The 22,975-nt window shown below is 43.0% G+C and overlaps 1 protein-coding gene and 1 pseudogene across 1 annotated transcript in view; one reads left to right on the forward strand and one right to left on the reverse strand.

The window, feature by feature from the left end:
- The window catches only part of LOC117098957 (stimulated by retinoic acid gene 6 protein-like), a 48,395-nt gene that overhangs the window by 24,272 nt on the left and 1,148 nt on the right, over positions 1 to 22,975 (reverse strand). Inside the window, exons 2-4 of the mRNA XM_033238037.1 lie at positions 6,870 to 6,945; positions 4,620 to 4,720; positions 838 to 968 (exon numbers count right to left, since the gene is read on the reverse strand). Of these exons, the coding sequence (XP_033093928.1) occupies positions 838 to 968; positions 4,620 to 4,720; positions 6,870 to 6,945 (308 nt within the window). The remainder of the gene's footprint in view (positions 1 to 837; positions 969 to 4,619; positions 4,721 to 6,869; positions 6,946 to 22,975) is intronic.
- On the forward strand, positions 8,943 to 10,236 carry LOC117098955 (annotated as a pseudogene).

A 22,975-nucleotide genomic window follows, 5' to 3' on the forward strand; every position in this document is an offset into this window, starting at 1 on the left:
CTCAAAATAGCTATGCTGACTGAAAGAAGCCAGACCAAAGAAAAGTACATTCTGTATGATTCCATTTATACAAAATTCTGGAAAATGCAAACTAAGTAGGTTAGTGATTGCTTGTAAATGAGGGCAGTGACAGAAGAGGGGAGGAAAGGGGAGATTACAAAGGGGAACAAGGGAATCTCTGGGATTCCTTATCCTGATTGTGGTGATGGTTTCATTGATGTAAACATTTGCCAAAACTTCTCAAACTGTGTACTTCTAAGAGGTGTGTAATGACATATTATTTTGGTTTTAATTTGCATTTTCTTAAAGACTAATGACCTGTTAGTGGGCATGTGATCATATAGGCTTGGAGCCCATGAGAGGAAACTATACTGGACAGAGAGGTTTGAGAATGATTGTATAAAGGAAAAGTGAACTTGTAGCTTAGAGTTACACTCCTTCAGAGGGAGCATGGGGCATGGGGAAAGATGACACCTCAGACTAATGGCCAAAAACATAAGCATTGTTATTTGAGGAGGAATAGGGCTCATCAATATCAAGAAGGCAGCCATGGTTATGACACAGGAGAGCTTTTGGCAGGTAGGTGAGGAAGAACATACTTCCTAAGACTTGATACATCATATCTAAAGGACCTCTGAATGTAACTGGGGGAAAGCCCCACAAAGAAGCTTCGAAGATTTGTGGGCTAGATGTTGACCTTGGGCAAGTAACAGGCTGGCAAGAACATGACCATTCACAGAGTTTATCCCCTAATCCCAGAGAGCGTGGGCCATGTGGTCTCTAAGAGCAAGAATTTCCATGATGTAGTTTCCAGCAGGTATGAGGCAGCCCTAGTACCTTGGGCCCACTGCGGGATCTGCAGGGGCTGGTAGCCTTCTGAGAACAAAAACATGACCTTATTAGCTGTGGCCCCAAAGGCGATTCCATAGGACCATCGGTTACTGAAAGTGCCCACGAAGTCCAGAGGCCTGCAAACAACAGAAACAGTTTGTGAGGCCAGAAGGTGGCTCTGAGACATTCCCACAGATCATCGCCAAAGTAGCGATCCCACCCTGAGGAGGGATTATTGAATAGTCAGCTGCTCATTGCAACTGACATTTCATGGGGCCCACTGTGCCAGGCCTAGGGGTAAGCATGAGTTCAGGGTACTGAAGTAAGGAGGACAGAACTCTTGCTCTGGAGGAGCTCCAAGACGAGCAAGAGATACAAGCAAGGACACTAGAAGCCTTGAAAGCAAAATGGGATGAGTTTCATCTATCAGAGACACAGACAGAATGACTCAGGGACCAAAACAAGATGTATGTCTGAGAGATTTGGGGAAGCCTGCCCTCATACAGCCACATTCTATGAGAATTCTTCCTTCTAATATCCCCAATGAGGGTCTAGGTATCATTTGCTATGTCTGTGCTTGAAGAAGTAAATAATAGGCACCCTAAAATATGTCACTCTGGCATATCAACTATTTTGAGTTAAAGACATTTAAAAAACAGCAGGTACAAGAAGATCACTTTGACCCTCATGCTATTTCTTAAAAACAGGAGACAAAATTTCTACGCAAAAAATGTTCTCCCTATACAGAAAGAAAATAACATTCTTATCATCAGGGACAGGAAGTTGAGGCCAAGAGAATTTGGTACAGACTTTATTTAAATAACTTGTCTTCTAGTCTCCACGCACAGCTTAGTTACTTTTTCACAACTTAACTATTCTTTGTCTCATTCCATGTGTACGTATTCAACTCTAACTGTACGTTTGGGTCTTCACTTCACCATAAGTGCTCCTGTGTCACATAAAACTTACATTAAATAAATGTGTATACTTTTCTCCTATTGTCTTATGTCAATTTAAATATCAGGCCCAGCTGAAAATAATAAGAGAAATAATTTGGCCTCCCCTACATAATCATGCCTTCCTAGCCACAGTTGACTAGACTATGGGCCTGTCTTTGGATGGGCTGATCAGATGTCTGATCTTATATTTTCAATCTGTGACCCTAAGGACATGAACAAGTTAGCTGTTAAAGTACTTGTCTGGAAAGTCATAAAAAGTTGGGATCACAGTCAATGCCAGAGGAGAGCCAAAGTTACAGGGAAGCAGAGATTCTAAGTCAGAAGGGAAAATGGCAGAATGGTGCTGAGGAGGCACCAGTGACACAGAGGGGCAGAAAGAGAGAGACAAAATCAGTCTCCCACAGATTCCCATCTCAAGAGATCCAGTTCCCATGAGGCCTGTTCTGTTGGTTTATGTGAGACCTCTAACTCTGTAAAAAAAAAAAAAAAAAAAAGAAAAGAAAAAAAGAAATCCTTTGTCACCAGGTGCAGTGGCTCACATCTGTAATCCCAGCACTTTGGGAGGCCAAGATAGGCGAATTGCTTGAACCCAGGAGCTTGAGACCAGACTGGGCAACACGAAACAACAAGAAACCCCGTTTCTACAAAACACAAAAATTAGCCGGGTGTTGTGGTGCCATCTGTAGTCCCAGGTACTCGGGAAGCTAAGCTGGGAGGATGGCCTGGGCCCAACAGGTTGAGGCTGCAGTGAGCCAAAATTATGTCATTATACTCCAACCTGGCTGACAGAGCTAGACCCCGTCTAAAAAAAAAAACCAAATAAATAAATAAAAAATAAAAAAATAAAAAAATCCTTTCTCTTCCTTTAATGTAAACAAGCTTGAGTGAATATCTGTTTCTTCTAACCAAGACAGCTTTGTAAAGGTCAGAGGAAACAGTTGCATTTGGGGGAAGAAAAAGGTCTCTTTGAATGAAAAGGGCCATTTAAATGGGCCTTAATGAAAACTCAGGAGGGAAGGGAGAGCCAGGCACTGCAGGCAGGGAGTCCCATTGGCTCACTCACTCACCTTCACCTTTAAGGCTCAGCAGAAGGAGCACATCTTCCAGGAAACCTCCCTGTTCACCCACCGCCAGTGAGGCTACCCCATCTGTGTCCCCTCAGCATTAAGTTCATGTCTCTGTTCAGCATACCTCTGTCACCCAGGCTGGAGTATAATGGTATAATTTTGGCTCACTGCAGCCTCAACCTCCTGAGCTCAAGCGATCCTCCCACCTTAGCCTCCCAAGTACCTGGGACTACAGGTAGGCGCCACCATACCAGACCCTTTTGAGACAGGGTCTATGTCTGTCATATTATTTCCTCTCTGACTTAGAATTTCTGCTTCCCTATAACCGTGGCTCTCCACTTGTTTAGTAAACTATAAACTCCTTTGGGGTAGGGACCTAGCACTGGACCTTGGAAAGAGTAGGCACTTAGTGCAGGTTTGTGGACATGCATTTTGTTTAATTGAATCGAATTGTAATCAAGATCCCAGCTATAGTACTTAAGAGCTATGTGAGACTCAGTTTCCTCATCTTTAAAACAGAGATAGAATACCCTACTCTGCCCCATCACAGTCATTGTGGACAGCAAATGACGAACTGCTTTATCACCTGCAGAGTGTCACACACATGTGAGGGGTTATTGCTCAGAGAAGACAGTGGGCCACAATTATCAGACAAACAGGAGTTTAGGTGGGAAAGTAGCCAGGGAGCAAGTCAATTGTGTCGTTATCAATGTAATTCAAAGTAGTTGAATGTAACTGCTATAGACTTCCTACTTTTTATAAAGTCCTGTGCCAGACCCTACATGTTAAATGCCTAGGGCAGAACTGAAGGTCTTTACCCACCAGTTCAGTCTCTTTCTATGCCTCAACCAATGGGTCTCAGACCTGGCAGCTTGGAAAGTGTGGACTGCCCCAATGGGTGGTATCCAGAATGAATCTTTCACCTGCAGCTCAGGTCACCCCTTGCCTCAGTTCTGACATCTGTGCTTTCTCTCTCTTCTCCAGAGCCCTTGGCTGAGACCTCAGCATGTCCACAGCTTGAGCTTACTCAAGTTATAACACTGGAGGGATTCAAAATAATATAAGGCTGATCTGGGCTAAAGCTCTTGTCACTTGTTAGCTGCATGGCCGTGGGTAGGTCACTGAACCTCTCTGAGCTTGAGTTTTCTCATTCCTTGCATGAGGATAACAACTTCTACCATGCTAGATTGGCAAGAGGATTTGTTAGAATAATGTAGGCAAAGCAAATGGTTCAGTGCTTGGGTCACAGACGGTGTGCAATAAATGTTAACTGCATGATGATGAAGATGATGACAAGAAGTGATGAAACAGAGATATGAACAATCAGAACTCAAGGAAGAATGTGATATGAGCTGCAGAGACTCAAAATGGCAGAGCTAGAAAAGCTCAGAAAGCTCTCCTGGTGCATGACCCATGGTGCCATCCTAACAAGAAGCTTTACTGTCTCCAGTCACAGGGAGCTCTCTCCCTCCTGCCTCCTGAGGTAGCCATAGTCTCAAGTGTGGGAAGGTCTTTTCCATAGTAGGCTAAGTCTCTGTGAGATGATTTAAGCATATTTGAGCAGCCCTGGGTGCTGATAGCTGCAATGGCTTGGAAACTAATTCTGAACTCCGAGAGCTTTGGTTGAGTTGGGGCATGGAGAGGCAGGGCTGTGCACAGTGGGGTAGAGGTGGAGGAGAGGTCCTGGTAGCTATCTGACTTCATAATTGGCATTGGCTCCAACCACAGGGTACCCCAAGCTGTAGGGGTTGACTCAACTCACATGATAATGCCAAAGCGGTTCCCCAGCAGGTAAGAGGTATCATCTCTCTGTCTACGATGCTCTCGTCTTTGGAGGAAGGACAAGATCAAAATGATGAAGAGCTGTAAGAAGAGAAGATGAGAGTTAGTTGGCATGTTCATCCTCAGCATGGCCTCTGAGCCCTCCCTGAAAACAAATGTGTGGGTTAGCAGAGTGCACAGAACATTAGTGACACCTCAAACTCCGGAGCCAGGGGGCTGACTGCATGTATCCTTGAGCTACCAAAATGTTCTGTACTGAGTTTTCCCTTTTGTTGCCCTGAACAGATGTAGGTTCAAATCTGGTCTCTCTCACATCCTAGTTGAGAGGGAGATTTAACTTTCCTGTACCTCAGTTTCCTCATCTGTCAAAAGGCAGTAATAATTACCAGGTTGCAAAGCCTTCTTTGCTGCTTTTCTGTGGATTCAGTCATGTTCTCACAAACGTGATGCTCTTTCTCTCTCCTGCCTTTATCAGAAACTTCTTGAGAATTGTCTACACTTGTGTCTCCATTCCCTTACCTCTCACTGGCTCCTCAACCCCGAACCTGGCTTCTACCCTCATCACTCTGCTGAAACAGCTATGGCCAAAGTCATTGATGATTGTTTTGTGGCTTGGTTCCATGTATACTTGAAGTCCAAATCTAGCTTGATCTCTCAGCAGCATTCTACAGAGTTGACCATTCCCTCCTCTTTGAGTACTCTCTTCCCTAGGCCTTCATCAACCATGCTTTCTTAATTTTTCCCCATTATTTCTCAGCATCCTCTGCTGGATCACTCTTTACCCCAGCCCTTGCTGCAGAGTTCCTTATAGCTCAGTCCAAGGGCTACTCATCTTACCTGATCTTCTCTGGTGGTCTCATTTATGTCGCCCAGGCCGGTCTCAAAGTCCTGGCCTCAAGTGATCCTCCCACTGTGGCCTCCCAACGCACTGGGATTACAGGTGTGAGCCATTGTGCCTAGCCTCATGTCCTTGTTTTAGTGACAATAAATACCCAGAAGACTTAAATTTGAATCTGCAGCCCCGACCTTGTCCATGAGCTCCAAAACTATTTAACCAACTACACAGTTGATATTTCTTTTTAATGTATTGAAAGCTTCTCAAAGCTTTTATCAAAAGTTTCAGTTTGCATCTTTTTTTTGAGACAGGGTCTCACTTTGTCACCCAGGCTGGAGTGCAGTAGCACGATCACGGCTGACTGCAGCCTCAAACTCCCAGGCTCAGGGGATCCTCCCATCTCAGCCTCCTGAGTAGCTGGGACCACAGGTACGTGCCACCACCCCCTGCTAATTTTTGTAGGGAGGAGGTTTTGCCATGTTGCCCATCCTGTTCTCAAACTCCTAGACTCAAGTGATCTGCCTGCTTGGCCTCCCAAAGTGCTGGGATTACAAGCATGAGCTGCTGTGCCTGGCCAAGTATGTCTTATATCTGCCCCAAACCTGGATCTCTTCTAATGTTCCTTAATGAGTAAATGGCAGCTACCATCATCCTTTCAGTTGTGCAAGTTAGAAACCTAAGTCATCCTCAACCTCCCCCTCTCCCTAACCTTCCTATCCAGCCCATTACAATTCCTATTGTTTTCACCTCCTGAACTTCTGGAGTTGACATCATCATCTAGGATGTGATAAAATCACGTCTCACCTGGATCCCTGCAAGTCTCCCAGTTGGTGTTCCTGCCTCATCTCTTGCCCACCTCCAACTCGATCTCCACATTGCAACCAGAGAGATCATTTAAAAACATAAATCTGATCATGCCACCTTCATGCTGGAAACACTTCCATTATTTCCTACTGTACTTAGAATGAAGGCAAAACTTAACACAGAGCCCCATAGGGCTCTGCCTGGTCTGCCCCACCCACCTCCCCAGACCTCTCTGCCTCAATTCTTCACCCCAGTCATGGCTGAACTTCTCAGCTCTTCCCACTCTGCCTTCTCCCTCTCTCCCCAGAGCCTTTGCATGTGCTCTTCCCTTTTGTCTGCAATATCCTTAACTATATCTTCCACCTGACCTCAGAGCCATCATTACTTCACTGGAAAAGCCTGTTTGACTCTCCTAAAAGTCCAGAAGCCTGATTCTTGGGCCCGCAAAGCCTTCTTCTGCCATATTTTTGGTACATAGTATAAAAAATTTTAGAAGGAAACTCCCTATTCAGGTCTCTTTGGGAGTCTGTGTTTGGCAGCAGCCTAGCTGCCCTTTTCTGTCCTCCTCATCCTTCCCCTGCCTTTACTTACTGATGGGATGAGGGAGTAATGAAGGAAGAGCTCCATGTCCACCGAGCTGGTACAGGTGCCATTTAACTGCCTGGTCCTGCAAAATGGCCAAAAACATGACATACATATCATCAGTCATTGCTGTGGTCATTCATCCTTTAGCCTTGAACATCACTGTCAAGAAGTTTGGCCTAAGACCATCCGCTAAGACCATTTGATCTTTTTAAACTTCACTTTCTCAGAGCCAAGGCTGCTCACCTGTAGTGTGTCTTCCCTAAGTAGAATAATCTTTCATATTTTTTTCTCCAGCTTGATTATTAACCAACTTCTCTGCTAACTGGAACTAAGTCCTTCATTTAGGGGCAGAATTCAGTTCTGTGGGGCTCAAAGCTCATATAACTTCGGCATGCTTTTAAAGTAATACTATAAAATGTCTTACTTTTTCATATTTTAAGGGAGACATATGACCATGTAAACACCTAATCAGGGTTCTTCCCACTCTCCCAGAGCCTTGGAAGGGCGCTGTGTGAGTGAGGGGCCCTGAGACTAAAGCATCCTTCACAAGAAATTAGCATTGGTCAAGGTCAAGAAACATCAGCTCACACCTGAGCCACTGCTGGGCTGTTGGGCCAGGAGAGAGACTACTGGACTACAGGCTGCAGACTCTGTTCTCTCCAGCCCCCATTATCTGCAAGACAGGATTGTCATTGTCTCATGTCTAAAACATACGGCAGTAGTGTTATGGCTTCTCTTCAAAGAGATGCCTCTTTCTGGGACTCCCACCACACTTTGTTCTTTCTGCTCTGATCTCCACAAAGCCACCACAGCACACTGTATCATATATGTCCACGTTTTTGCTCATGGTTTTCCCAGCTCCTACAGCATCCACCAGCCAACTGCTGACCTTCTTTCCCTAGCCAGCACCTACTGTTCCCTCAGACATCTCAGAGAAGAGGACTCCTCTGGGGATTCCACAAGCATGGCATATTCTCCAGTAAGTCTTTAAAACGCCAGAGCTCCACAGTTATGTCTAACCATGGATCTGAAATATCTGACAAGTTGTGGGGAGGGGGTGGGTGAGACCCAAACTGTCAGGTATGTGATTGTAAAAGTCAGATTTCTGCTTTTAGGGAGGTAAACAGAGCATATATTCCAGTCTCCCCACCCCATACAAAACCCTCAAAATGACAGGAAAGAAATAGAGAAGGAAAGAAGGGAGAAAGAAAGAAAGAAAGAAAGAAAGAAAGGAAGGAAGGAAGGAAGGAAGGAAGGAAGGAAGAAAGGAAGGAAGGAAGAAAGGAGGGAGGGAGGGAGGAAGGAAGGGAAGGAGAAAGAGAGAGAGAGAAAGAAAGAGAGAGAGAAAATGCATAACCACATTAGAAAGCAAGAAGGGGCTCTATCAGGGACATGGAAATTACCAGAAGACCCTGAAAGACAGAGAGCAACTGGGACTAGATCAGAGTAAAGGCATCAACCAACATGGCCGCAGATTGTAGGAGCACTCAGGATGTGCTCAATATCCACAGTACAAGAAGTGGAAGCAGAATGGGGCTGGCAACAGACCACAGGAGAAGGAGGAAGAGAAAAAAAGGAGGATAACAAGAGGAAGGAGGAAAAAGAATTCTGAAACTTTAAGACAGATCTTTTGAAATAATCTAGTCAGAAAAGAAAATGAGAATAAAAATAAAAGAAAATGAGAATAAAAAAGAATGAGAGCAGCCAAGCGGGAAGGCTCAAGTTGGTGTGCCTGTTGGAGACCCCAATCTGCAAGAGCTTCCTTTTGGACCATGAATGAAAGTTACCAGAATTCTCCAGGCCTGTCACTCCAAAGGAGCTACTGTTTACAGATGCCACAGTGACACTGCACCTCATGGCACTGCTTAGCAGGTTCCACTATATCCAGGAGTACCTCTGTTGGATCGTCTCACACTGCTGTAAAGGGCCAGATCATCAAACAATTTTATTTAGCCGTGGTGCAGTTAAGAATATTGCTCACCTACTAAGCTCACTCTTCTACAAAGTTCAAATGCAAGCACTGAAATGTTTCTCAGTTTTACCCTGGTAAATGTTTTGGTTGATGGAGAATTGTTATCACAGATTTTTGTGAAGATGTTACAGAGGGATAAGCATATTGAGATACAGTTTACTTCAGCAAAATGTTTAACGTGTGCAGTTGGAGCAATTCACACAGATAACAACTGTATTAAGGACATTGCCTTGTTTGGTTCAAATGTGCAGTAAGAAGAGATTACTAGAGGAGAGAGTTAAAGGAGCTGAGACACTTGCCTATCTGATTGAACCAGATATTAATGTACAGAGAAACGCTAGCATAACTAATCACCTCATTGCCATGTTTGCTGACTATTTCAAGTATCCCAACTCGTTGAGTGCCATCACTGATATTAAAAGGCTTGATCATGATTTAAAACATGCTCATGAACTCTGCCAGGCTGCATTCAATCTCTACAACTCTCTTGGAGCAAATGATGAAGACATTCAGAAGAAAAGCCTTGAGACTGAAAATATGATGGATTGAACTGTGACTGGCTTGTCTGAGTCTAGTGTCAAGGTGCAGTTACCTGCTGTCAGATGTATGCACCGTTTATCGAGATCTGTGCAGCAGCTTCAAAACAGTTTCTAGGATCACACTCTGTAAAAACCTTTACTGAAGGTTTTACAAAATGCACCAGATGAGATCCTAGTAGTAGCATCTTCCATGGTATATAATCTTGAATTGTCTCCAAGGAAAGAGTCAATTTTAAAATCAGGAGTTGTAAAGTTACTTTGTGGATTAACCTAGAGTGAAAATCCTGCTTTGTGAGTGAGCAGAATTTGGGCTTTAATGAATGTGGCATTTCAGGCTGAACAAAAAATAAAAGCAGACATGTTACAAAGCTTGAGTACTGAACAGCTATTCTGGTTATTATCAGACTCAGATTTTAATGTGCTGATGAAGACACTGGGACTTCTTAGAAATCTCCTCTTGACCTGGCCTCATATAATAAAATAATGAGTACTCATGGAAAGCAAATTATGCAAGCTGTCATCCCTTATTCTGGAAGGGGAACCTAACTTTAAGGTCAAAGAGTAGATACTGTGCATGTTAGCCAACATAGAACATGAGACAACAGCAAAACAATCTATTATGACCAATGATGATATCCTTCAGAAAATCAAATATTACATGGACCATTCACATGTCAAACTGCAGCTTCCAGCGATGTTTTGTATATTAAACCTCTTACGGAATGAAGAGGAAGGTTCACAAGAATGCCAGGATAAATTATGAGACATGGGCATCATAGATATTCTACACAAACTGAGTCAGCCACCAGATTCAGATCTTTGTGACAAGGCAAAGATGGCCCTGCAGCAGTACCTGGCATGATGAGAGTGCCCCTAGGCACCTGTGAGCATCCTACATCCTTGTTTAAGAAAGTACAGAAACTAGTTTCATTTGATTCCTTCTATTTGCACAAGTTGCCTTGGACTGCAGGGAGCCATTGTGCAAAAGTAATTTAGTAGGCTTAGATCTCAAATTCACCTTGAGAACATTTTTTTGAAGTAGTAATTTCCTCAGAAGATTACTGTGTTTTGTTTTAGTTTTTTCTTAGCTACATGGACTCTTTATCAGAACAATCAATCATGTTCCTTTGGACCTACAGTCTTTTGCCTATGCTGCAGACTATTCACTTTGTGAGTGAGAATGAATATGTCTGTGTGAACACACAGGTGTGTGTGTGTGTGTGCGTGTGTGCACGTGCATGTACATGGGCCAGAATGAATGTGTATGTGTGTATGAGGGATACGTCACATTTTTCTTTTCTTATTTTGTGTGAAAATCTCTTTTCTACAGATTTTGCAGGTTTTAAGCATTGCTTGCTGTATAAAAACCTTACTAAACTATACAAAGTTTGAATGAAATGTTATTTTAAATACAAAACAATTGTTAAGTGTTCAATAAAGATTATGCTGAATTTTGGTCAGATGAATATTTGTAAGTAAAAAATATATACATTTCTGAACCTAAAAAAAGGAATGAAGAAAGTCTATGAGACTTCAGGGAAATCATTAAGCAAACAAATATCTGTACTATAGAAATGTCAGATGGATAAGAGATAAACAAAGGCACAGAAAACCTATTTGACAAAATAATAGCTGAAATGTTTACAAGTTTTGGGAGAGACATGGACATTTAGAACCAGGAAGCACAAAGATCCCCAATTAGATTCAACCCGAAAAGATCCTCTCTGAGGCACATTATAATCAAATGGCCAAAAATCAAAGACAAAGAAATAATTCTAAAAGCTTTAAGACAAAAGCATAACGTCACATATAAGGGAATCGCCATTAGACTGCAGATTTCTCAGCAGAAACCCTGCAGGTAAGGAGAGAATGGGATGACATAGTCAAAGTGCTGAAAAATAAAACAAAACCACTGTTAACCAAGAACACTATATCTAGCAAAACTATCATCTTTCAGAAATGAAAGAGAAATAAAGACCTTCCCAGATAAGCAAAAACTGGGGGAATTTATTACCACTAGACCTGCCTTACAAGAAATGCTTAAAGGAGTGCTACAGCTGGAAGCTAAAAATCAATAACCAGTAGTGGTACATTCATAATCAAACTGATACTACCCCAGTGTTATAATGGTGCTATGTAAATCTTTCATTTCTTTAGTATGAAAAGTAAAAATCAAATGGTCAATAAGAGCTACAATTAGTGGCTAAGGAACATGCAGTAAAGATGTAAATTAAGGCAATGAAAATATAAATTGTGGAAGGAGAAAAAATAGTATGGAGTATTTTTATGCAACCAAAGTTAAATTATTATCAGCTTAAAGTTGTCTATTATAACTACAAGGCTCTGCGTTAGCATCGCAATAACTACAAAAAAAAAAATTAAAACAGACACACAAACAAGAAAAAGAAAGTAAATGAAGCTTAATACCACAGAAAACCACTGAACCAAAGGTAAACAGTAAGAGAGGAAGAAAGGAAAAAAGAATCTACAAAACAGCCAGAAAACAATCAAATGGCAGGAGTACATCCTACTTATCAATAATAACTGTGAATATAAATGGATTAAATTATCCAGTTTAAAGTAAGCTCTTGAATGGATTTAAAAACAAGACTCAACTATATGCTGCCTATAAGAGATGAGCCTCACTGGTAGACAAGCATAGACTGAAAGTAAAGGAATGGAAAAAGATATTTCATGCAAACAGATACCAAAAGTGAGCAGGGGTACTCATATTAGAAAGGAGGAAGTCAAATTGTTCCTATTTGCAGATGACATAATCTTATATCTAGAAAATCTTAACGACTTGACAAAAAACTATTAGAACTAATAAATGAATTCAATAAAGTGTCAGGAGGCAAAATCAAAATGTAAAAATAAATATCATTGCTATACAAGAAAGAAAGGAAGGGAGGGAGGGAGGGAGGAAGGGAAGAAAGGAAGGAAGAAGGAAGGAAGGAAGGAAGGAAGGAAGGAAGGAAGGAAGGAAAAAAGAAAGAGAGAGAAAAAACAAAAAACAAAAAACCCTAGGAATAAACTTCACCAATGAGGTGAAAGATCTCTCCACTGGAAACTAAAATATTGATAAAAGAAATTAAAGAGGACACAAATAAATAGAAAGATGTTCTATGTTCATAAATTGAAAGAATTAATGTTGTTAAAATAGCTATAAAATACCCAAAGCAATCTATAGATTTAATGCAATCCTTATCAAAACACCAATAATATTCTTCACAAAAATGTAAAAAACAATTTTAATATGTACATGGAATCACAAAAATCTCCAAATAGCCAAAGCAATCCTAAATAAACCTGGAGGCATCACAGTATTTGACTTTAAAATATACTACTAATACAAAGCTATAGTAACCAAAACAGCATGGTGTTGGCATAAAAACAGGCATGTAGAACAATGGCACAGAACAGACAGCCCAGAAATTAATTTATGAATCTACAACTAACTGATTTTTCACAAAAGTGCCCTGAACACCCATTGGGGAAAGGATACTCTCTTCAATAAATGGGGCTGGAAACATTGGATATCCAGATGCAGAAAAATGAGAATAGACACCCCTGCTACCTCTCACCACATACAAAAATCAAATCAAAATGGATTAAAGACTTAAATGGAAAACCTAAAACTATGAAACTACTAGAACATCAGGGAAATGCTTGATGAAATCAGGCTGGGCAAGGATTTTTAAAATAAACCCTCAAAAGCACAGGCAACAAAAGCAAAAACGAGAAACGGGATTACACCAAACTAAAAAGGTTTTGTGCAGTGAAGGAAATGACTGACAGAGTGACAAGACAACCTACAGAATGGGATAAAAGCTTTGCAAACTATCTGACAAGGAGTTAATATCCAGAATATATAAGCAACTTAAACAACTCAACAGCACAACTAGTTATTTAACCCAACTAAAAAATGGGCTAAAGACCTTAATAGCCGTTTCTCAAAAGAAGACATGCAAATGGCCAACATGAAAAATTTCAACATCACTAATCATTAGGGAAATGCAAATCAAAACCACAATGAGATACTAACTCACTACGGTTAGAATGGCTATTCAAAAAGACAAAGCAAAACAAGTGTTGGTGAGAATGTGAAGAAAAGGGAACATTTACTTTTGGTGGGGATGTAAATTAGTACAGCCATTATGGAAAACAGTATAGAAGTTCCTCAAAAAAGTTGAAACCAGAACTACCATACAATCCAGCAATCCCCAGTATGGGTATTTATCCAAAGAAAATGTAAATTAGAACACACTTTTGGTGGGGATGTAAATTAGTACAGCCATTATGGAAAATAGTATAGAAGTTCCTCAAAAAAACTGAAACTAGAACGACCATATAATCCAGCAATCCCCAGTATGGGTATTTATCCAAAGAAAATGAAATCAGTATATCAAAGAGGTATTTGCACTCCCATGTTTACCACAGCACTATTCACAATAGCCAAGGTACAAAATCAACCCATGTGTTCAACAACAAATGAATGGATAAAGAAATTGTGGTACATACACAGTAGAATACTATTTAGCCATAAAAAAGAATGAAATCCTATCATTTGCAACAACATGCATGAGCCCAGAGGACATTATGTTAAGTGAAATAAGCCAGACACAGAAAGACAAATACCAAATGATCTTACTCACATGCAGAATCTTTTAAAAAGGTGATACGGAAGTAGAACAGTAGTTACCAGAAACCAGGAGGGAATGGGAGAAGGAAGAATGGGGAGAAGCTGGTGAATGGTTACAAAGTGATAATTAAATAAGATTAATAAATTCTGGTGTTCTATTGCACAGTAGGGTAATTATAGTTAGCAGTAAGGTATTGTATACTACAAAATAGCTGAAGCAGAGGTTTTTGATGTTCTCGACATAAATAAATGATAAATGTATAAGACAATAGGTATACTAACTATCCAGATTTGATCATTGTACAGCATACGCATATACCAAAACATCAAATTGTATTCCATAAATATGTAGAATTACAATGTCAATTAAATTTTTATTTTAAATGATAAAATGAGGGCCAATCTGAAGAGCGACATACACCTATGTGCTGCTTCTAGAACACAGTTATCTCTATTCCTCCCTCCATTCTTCAACATGTGCCACTGATCATCTGTAGCCGGGGGGTCTCCCACATCCTTCTGCTTTTTTTGGCCCTAACATGATCACTTTGTAGTAGTAAGTTAAACCTATGATAGTAGTTTTCATTGATTGATATCACTTTATTGTGTCCCTATGTCCCAGGCACTCTGCTATTTTATATTGCCTAACTCAACCTTTACTAGAATCTTATGAGGTAGGTTGTATCAGCCCTTTTTTAAAATGAGGAACTGAAGCCAGGCAAGGTGTGATGATTTACCCAAGAGGAAGCAAGTGTGGGAGTCAGGCTCCCCTTCACCTCCCCCTCCTCTGCCCCAGTCCTTGGCTCACTCAGGTGGTTTCTTGGAGCTCCAGAGTTCCCTGGTTTTCCAGGCTGTGGCCAACTCACCTCTGTCCTCAGAGACCAGTCCAGTGCCTGGCAAGTGGCTCAGGGAATGGTGATTAATTCCATGGGACTCTCTCCCAGGGAACTGAGGCCCAGAGAGGAGCAGAGATCAGAAGCATCAGTTGCCCAAGACTTTTGAGGTACCTGTTTGTGCTCATTGAGCAGGGCACTGACCACCTTGTGGGCACAGAAGAAATGGTTCCCACTTCTCAGTGCAGAGTGGGTTAGGGAAGGAGGAAGGGGTGTGTGTAGAGTGCATGTGAGTGTGCATCCATGTGATACCTTCCGCAATGCAGCCATGTGTACTTTGGGATGTCTGATTCTGCACCAGCCCTGCCCTGCTTTTGTGAATCCCATGAATCCCCTTGTTCATTCCCCAGAATCCTGCCTTAGAAGTCTGAGGTAGATGTAGAGGTGCTGAGGCTGGCTTGTGCCAAATGGGAAGAACCAATTGTCATACTGTAAGGAATTCTGCAAGCCAGTTGTGAAGCACCACCATTGTTTTTAAAAATTAAGTTATATAAACCTTTAAGTAAATAAGTTATATTATAAACAAAGATAAAAAACTCAAAACTCATCTATTCAAGCTGGGCATAGTGGTGGGCACTGATAGTCCCAGATACTCGGGAGGCTGAGGCAGGACGATTTCTTGAGCCCAGGAGTTTGACACCAGCCTGGGCAACACAGTGAGACCCTGTCTCTAAACAACAAAACTCATCACTTTCCAATTGTTTTGCTACCTTTTACTACCATCTATGCTCTTGGGATATGCTCTTATTACATCTGTATAATGTAAACACTGTTATGATGTGCTGTTGTGCATCGCTTTCCAACTCCATATGCAGTGGTATCACCTCGCTTGACATCAGCCACCGTGGGAATGTTTATATCATGGCAATAGGCAAACACTACAAATCAGGGCTTGATTTATTGTTTTGTAGATTGCCTGTAAAGTGACAGAGAAAATGTTAATACTGCAGATTTTAAAACATATGTTTGTAGCTATTGCAGAGTGCATAGCAGAAATAATTGAGAAAATATTCTTCCAGAATTCAAAAACATTTACCCCACTCAGCAAAGTAACTCCTGACAATCAGCAAACAAGTCCTGACTTACATCTAGTCTTTGTTCTTTCCCATTTGTCTTACTCATTAATATAAATAAAAATATCAACCAATAATCATGTTGAAACTATGTTCACTCATCAACTGCAATCATAGCTTGGCTACAGATGAATTCAGCAGAAATTAAGGAAAGCATTCTATGAGAATTAATTGGCTGAATAGAATTTGCAATAAAGATATCGTATATTTTTTATTTGTCAATTATGTAAAATGTATTATATCAGTATAATTTATAATAAGCTTATATATACATATGTATACTTTTTCAAGATCCAGTTATGATACATTTCCCAGTATAGCACTGGTCACAAGTGACCTTGGCTCTGGCATTTCCTAGAATAATGAAGAAGTCAGAGTTTCTAGGACCAAGGTCAATATTAACTATGCTTTAGAGGAAAGACAACAAGGTTAAATAAAAGAACTCAGGAGAAAGCCAGTGCCCCACCCTCTGCATTGCACAAATCCTTTTTCTCTACTTTGGTAAAATGAGGACATTGGACCAGACAACATTTTTTAACTACAAGTCACAGTTGTATGTGTTACATATATAACACACTACTCATAGTTACAACTATGACCCAGTTGAGATGTGTGTGTGCACACATGCATGTTTAACAAACTTCTGTGCATGCAAGTTTAATGAATTTTCACAAAACAATACCCTTACTATGCTCAGTGCCCTTTGGTAGTCCTAATTTGGTTCAAGTCATTTGTACTCTGTCCCATTCCATTTTGTACAACGCTGGTCATAAACACTAAATTGATTTTACAGCCCACTAATGGGTTGCAACCAAGTGTTTGGAAAAAACACAAACTTGACTATCAGATGATTGCTAGGGGACCATCTGTCCATGAAGGCCTCTGATGTACTCTGCAAATATGTGTCTTCACACTGTAGGATCCTAAATACTGCGACCTGCTCAGATGTGTAAACAGCAAATGAGGTCAGGTGGAAACTTTAGCTCAGACCTTATTGCCTCTCTGGGCCCTCCTCCTCGCTCCTCCCTGACCCAAAGTCATTCCCTCCTCCCTCCCACTTCTCCTCCCCCAGCCCCACTGAACTTGGCTGAGGGTCTTCTCTAGCACTGATCAAATCTTCTTCATGCTATTTTTCACGTCTCATCTCTCACTTTCCAGTTATGAACTTTTCAAGAGCTAGAAACACGTTTTATTCAACTGTGAATTCCAACTGTCCCTTACCCAACCCCTACCCTGAGCTTCTAGACTTCAGGCAAGGTACATAATAAATCCAAGTAAGTGCTTGCTGAATGAATAAGTGAGTGAAGGAAGGAAGGAAAGAATGCAGGAAGGGCGGGTGCCAGGGAGACACACACTCTGCAGTGTGTGTACTTGGCCTGCATATGGCTGAGCTGCCTCCTGGCCCCTCATCCACTCCAAGTAGTGGAATCACAGACTAGCATCTACCCATGGGAAGTGTGAATGCCTCTGCACTCTCTGCCACTCTCCTTCCCCACAGGGCAGCCCTGAAGCTCCATCTGGGTACTTTCAAGGGTAGGAACCCTGTACCTCCCAGGCCAACTCTGCCATCTTGCTGAGTCAGCCAGGATCAGTGGAAAAGTATGGGCTTTGGAGCCAGAAAGACCATGAGAGTGAGTCCCAGCTCCACCACGCGCCAGTTGTGTGACTGTGGGCGAGCCATGCCCCTCTTTGGGTCTTACTCTTCTCATCCTGAAAATGGATCCAGTGTCCCCCTTCCAGGGCTCTGTGTGGATGAGATACAATGAGAGTCGAGTGCCCAGACTCATGCCCAAAGAGTAGTTCTATTCAACTACTCAGAATCAAGACAAGAGAATGGCAGGGGCTTGTGGAGGTTTGAGAACAAACTTCTGTATCAGATCACTTGTACTTATTCTCAGTCTTTTCCCCGCTTTTGGACAACTCTGACAAAAGAAAGGTGTTTTTCCTTTCACAGAACTGAAAGGGGACTGTCACTGGTTGCGTTTCTACCTCCTTGGAGCCCGGACCCTGTCTGCTTCTCTATCCCCAGAGCATCTGGTAAGCCCTGGCAACCTCTCCCATTCCCCACAGGCTCTGCCTTCCATCCCCCAGCCCTAGTCCAGTGCTATGCATGGCTGTGCTCAGCCAGGCTGGCATCCCTGGCCTTCTGCTAGGGCAGAAAGTGCCAAGGACTCCACTACCTTTGGGCCCCTGACCGTGCAGTGAATTGCAGTCCCCACCTGGTTAACCAGTAACCAGAACAGCTGCCCACGCCTGGCCCCATGACCAATCTTACCCTTCCCTACTGCAGGAAGACTGACCCAAAGCCCAGCACCTTTGCCCAGCATAGGCCACGTGCCCTCCTGAGCCACTGACCTCCTTTGAAGCCTTCATGTGAAGAGGCCCAGTCAGGAAAATCCACTTTGAGCTCATCCCAGCTCTGCTGCTAACCACTGTGGCTCCTTAGGCTCAGGGGACCCCTAGGTCTCTGTTTGCTCACTTCTGAATTGAGGGGATGGGATGGACTGCTTGGGACACGGCCCAGTGTCACAGCCACCAGTCCACTGTTTGGAGCTAACTTTTCAGAGGTCTGTGTCCCCCACTGAATGGGGAGCTCTTCGAGGGCAGAAGCCCTTCTCATTCAGCTCCCTGTGCCCAGCTCCTGCTCATACCTCTGGCAACAGTTGGCACTCACTCATGTTTCCTAAACGGGTGAAGGGAAAGCTAACATCCCTCAAGGGCCTACTATGTGCCAAGTTTTGTTTTAAACATTTAGTATGTTTACCACCTCATTTCATCCTCACAACAGCCCTATGGGAAAGGTACATTATCACTCCATTTCACAGATGAGGAAACTGAGGCACTGAAAGATCCAGAATATTGTCCAACTTACACAGCTAGCAAGTTGGGGAGCCAGGCATTGAATGCTAACAATCTGGATGATCATAAAAGAACTCTCTGACTGCCAAGTTCTGATTTCAATGTAATTTTCAGCTCCTATGGCCAGGGCAGTCTGGGCTCTCTCAGAATCAAAACAAGAGAATGGCAGGGGCTTGTGGAGGTTTGAGAACAAACTTCTCAAGATCACTTGTACACCACTTTAAGAATTCCATGGAGAAAGCAGAATTCTTTTCAAAAATGAAATCCAGGCAGGGCATGGTGGCTCAAGCCTATAATCTCAGCACTTTGGGAGGCTGATAGAGGAGGATCACTTGAGCCCAAGAGTTTGAGACCAACCAGGGAAACATAGGGAGACCCCCATCTCTACAAAAAATAAAAAGCTTAGCTGGGCTTAGAGGTGCATGTCTATGGTCCCAGCTACTCAGGAGGCTGAGCTGGGGGGATCACCTGGGCCAGGGAGACCAAGGCTGCAGTGAGCTGTGATTGCACCACTGCACTCCAGCCTGGGTGACAGAGGGAGACTCTTGTCTCAAACAAAAACACAAAATGAAATTCATGATGAAATAATAGGCTGCTTAGGAGAGGAGGAGGGGATGGGGGAGTATCAGTGCAACAAGATTGGCCATGTGTTCACAATTGTTGAAGCTGGCGGTTCATGATACTATTCTCTTTTCTTTTGTATGGGTTTGTACATTTCCATAATAAAAAGCTTAAATTTTTAAAATAAAATAAGAGGAAGTCCATGACTACCATAAACCCACATAAGCTTGCTGACTGTCTTTCTGATTGTTTCCCAGTTTCTCCTTTTCCCCTGCAGGCTTTCCTCTGACAGCCCCTCAGAGCATCACATGTAGCTCCCTGCCTTTCTCTCTCTCTGTGTTGGCTTGTCTCTGTGTCTGCCACTTTCTATGACCTTCTGAGAATCAGGGAAAAGTTCTGCAATCAAGCCCACACATAAACACCCTGTTTTTATTTCACTTTATCCCGGAGCCTCTCTCTTTCTTCTCTGTATGTTCAAATCTCTGTTCTCTTTGTCTTTGCCTTGACTTCTCCATTCATTTTGACCTTGCTGTATGGCTAGTAATTGTCAGCTCTGGCTGGTGCCCTGCTTTAGAAAACATGGGGGTGTTTTCATGCATGTCTGAAAAGTTCAGAGAATGCTACCACCAAAAAAATTGGTGGTTGAAGAAGACAAAAAGTTTTCTTCTCTACCTCCTTCCTTTCTTAACTGTCTAATAAAGCCATACTCATTTTCATTTCTTTTCACTTAATAAAAGTAACAATAATAATAGCCATTGTGTGTTGAATGTGAGCTGTGTGCTGGGCATTTGGATAAGGTTCTTATAGTTATTGTCTCACTTAACCCTTCACAACCTGTGTAACATGTACTAGTATTCCCGCTTCATGGATGAGAAAACTGAGGCTTTAGAGAGGTTAACTAAAAGCCCAAAGTCACTTAGCTAGAGGCTGGCAGAGCTAGAGTTTGAACCCTTCTTATATTTTCCAAAGAGGAAACATATTCAGGCACTACGATGACATTACAACATTGATAAAGGTTTCTGGGGTCCTTAGTGGGGACAGCAACACCCCTTTCCCACCCCTCACTGGTAGACAAATCGGAATTACACACTCAGGCTGGGTCCTGCCCTGTGAGAAGGGCCCTGACTAGCTGAGCCATACCCAGGAAGAGGACTGTGATGGAGAGGGGGCCCTGAGAGGGATGGGGAGAAGCTCTCAGGGACATGGTGCTGACTTCAAAGGAACGTCAAGGGTCCAAGGGGCACAGCTGGCACCAAAGGGTAGGCCACATTCTCTGGGTCCATCCAGGACTTTCCCTCTAATTCCAGACCACAGGGCCAATTGTCAGCCTCCTGGTTATCTGTCTCTGGATGTCCCATGGGCACCCCAGTCCAACATGTCCCATCTGAACACCCCAACTTCCTGCTCCTCCCTTGGCATCCTCATCTCAGGAATGGAACCACCCCAGACCCATTCATCCAAGTCAGGCACCCAAAGTCATCCTCTACTCCTTCCTCTCCAATCCCTGCCAAATCCAGACACATCTCTCCACCCCAAAAGCCACCACATTTGTCTTGGCCACTGTCCCCTTTGTCTGGACTATCTCAGTAGCCTCCTGCCCGGGCTCCTACCTCCTACCCATTTTCCATCCTGTGACCAGAGGGATCTTCCTAAAAATTGTCCTCTTAGCCTTTATCTTCTCCAAGCCCAAGGGGCCAGCTGGAGAGAGGGGGAAAAGGAATAATGCTCTCAGACCTTCCAGTCCCAGTCTTTGCCTACCTCTGGCTGCCTCCTGTGCTCCCTGTCCACCAGTCCTACAAGCCATCCCTCTGGTCTGTTTCCGGCCTCAGGTCTTTTCCATTCACTGCGCTCAGGCTCCCTCTCTCTTCCCATGGGTGGGATTCCGGGTATCTCCTTTCCCAAGTGACTCTTATTATTCTTGTTGGTGTTTTCATGGCTCATTTCCCTCTTTGATCCTCCACAGTTCTAAACAGATACTGTGATGCCAGAAGGTGATGGTTGTATTTTTTGTTATATTTTAGAGTAGGCTTTCAGTTCTTGGATCTAAAACATTTGAAGGTTAGAATAAGAATTCTTAATTCCTGCCATTGGGGCAGGACTTTACGGATCTCGAATCCTTTCACATTCTTGTTCTCATATGATCTTCACTCACAAAGCTGTGGTTTAGGTAAGGCAGGGGGTATCACACCTGATTCAGAGATGAGGAAACTCCAGGATTTGAACCCAGGCTCCCTAACAACACATCTGGGCACTGCCCACTCCACTCTGTCTCTGAACTGAAGATGAAAGGAAATCAATTAACTGACCAAGTAACATATCTATGTTATTTCCTCCATGCCAACCTGTCTACGAATTAGCTAAAACATGCCTTTCTCCCGGTTTTCATTAATCACCAGCATCAAAGAAGACAGTTACTAGGAACATGCAGCTATCCAGCATGACTTGTCTCAGATCTGCCTCTTAAAGCTTACCTGGTGTTTTTGGGAAGCATCTTGGAGTGGGGGTACCACGTGCAGCCCTAGTGGGCAACGCGTTGGCAAAGGAGGCTTCTCTCAATTGTTCTTCGGGTTTCTCAGGGCTCTTGGATGTCACTGCTTCTGATGAGCTTATGTTCTGCCCAGTTCCCGTCACAGCACCGAAAAACTCAGAGAAAAGGCAAACTTCTAGCAAATATTTACCTAAGAAATGAAAGCAAGCAGGCAGCCTGCTTCCCCATTCCAGAACACTGCTGACTATTCAGCTCCCCTTCTCATGCTGCAGACGTAGGACTTACCCTCCTATTTCCTCTCTCCTGGGCTCCTGCTGGCCCTTTCAAGCTCCTGCTGTGGGCACCATCCCCCTGAGCTGTCGGAGCTTTGCCGAGTAGCCGTGGCCCCTTTGGTCAGGTGTAAAAGTTATTACAGGCAATAAACTAGGACTCTGTCTTAAGGCAATACACTAGGAGCACTGGCTTCTAGATTCTCTTGGAAACAAGGCAGCCCATTTGTGGGGAGAAGAGGCTGGAGAGAAGTTCAGAACTGAATTCCAGCCATATGGTGGACCCGCTAGCTGTCCACCAGGTGTTCCTGCTCCCTTTCCATAAAGTAAGGATATTTTCATCCCAGGCCATACTCCCAAGCCTCCCTGGCATCTAGGGACAGACATGGACTAGGTCTCACCCATGGAGTGTGAGCCGAAGTGATGTGTGTCACTTCTACGCCAAGATGGCCAAGGAATAAGCGTGTCTTTCCCACCTTCTCCTTCCCCATCTGTTGGCTGGACTCTAAGGCTCTAAAGGATATAGAATCACAGGATGGAAGGCATCTGGGTCCATGAATCACCATGCAGACAAAACTGTCTTCTACACAGGCTGTCCTCTCACAGACTAGTGCATGAGCAAGAAGCAAAGTTATATTGTAATAAGCTGGTGAAGAGTGGAGCTTATTTGTTCTAGCAGCTGGTGTTACCATAGCAGACACAGCACAGAATGTAGAGGACTTGCAAGCACCACGTGGTCCATCCTTTATTTTAAGGATAAAGCTTCATTTTGATGTAATTACCTCTATAAATGTCCTATCTCCAAATACAGTTACA

This window comes from Trachypithecus francoisi, unplaced genomic scaffold (assembly GCF_009764315.1).
Source record: "Trachypithecus francoisi isolate TF-2019V2 unplaced genomic scaffold, Tfra_2.0 Lachesis_group16, whole genome shotgun sequence".
Lineage (NCBI taxonomy): Eukaryota > Metazoa > Chordata > Mammalia > Primates > Cercopithecidae > Trachypithecus > Trachypithecus francoisi.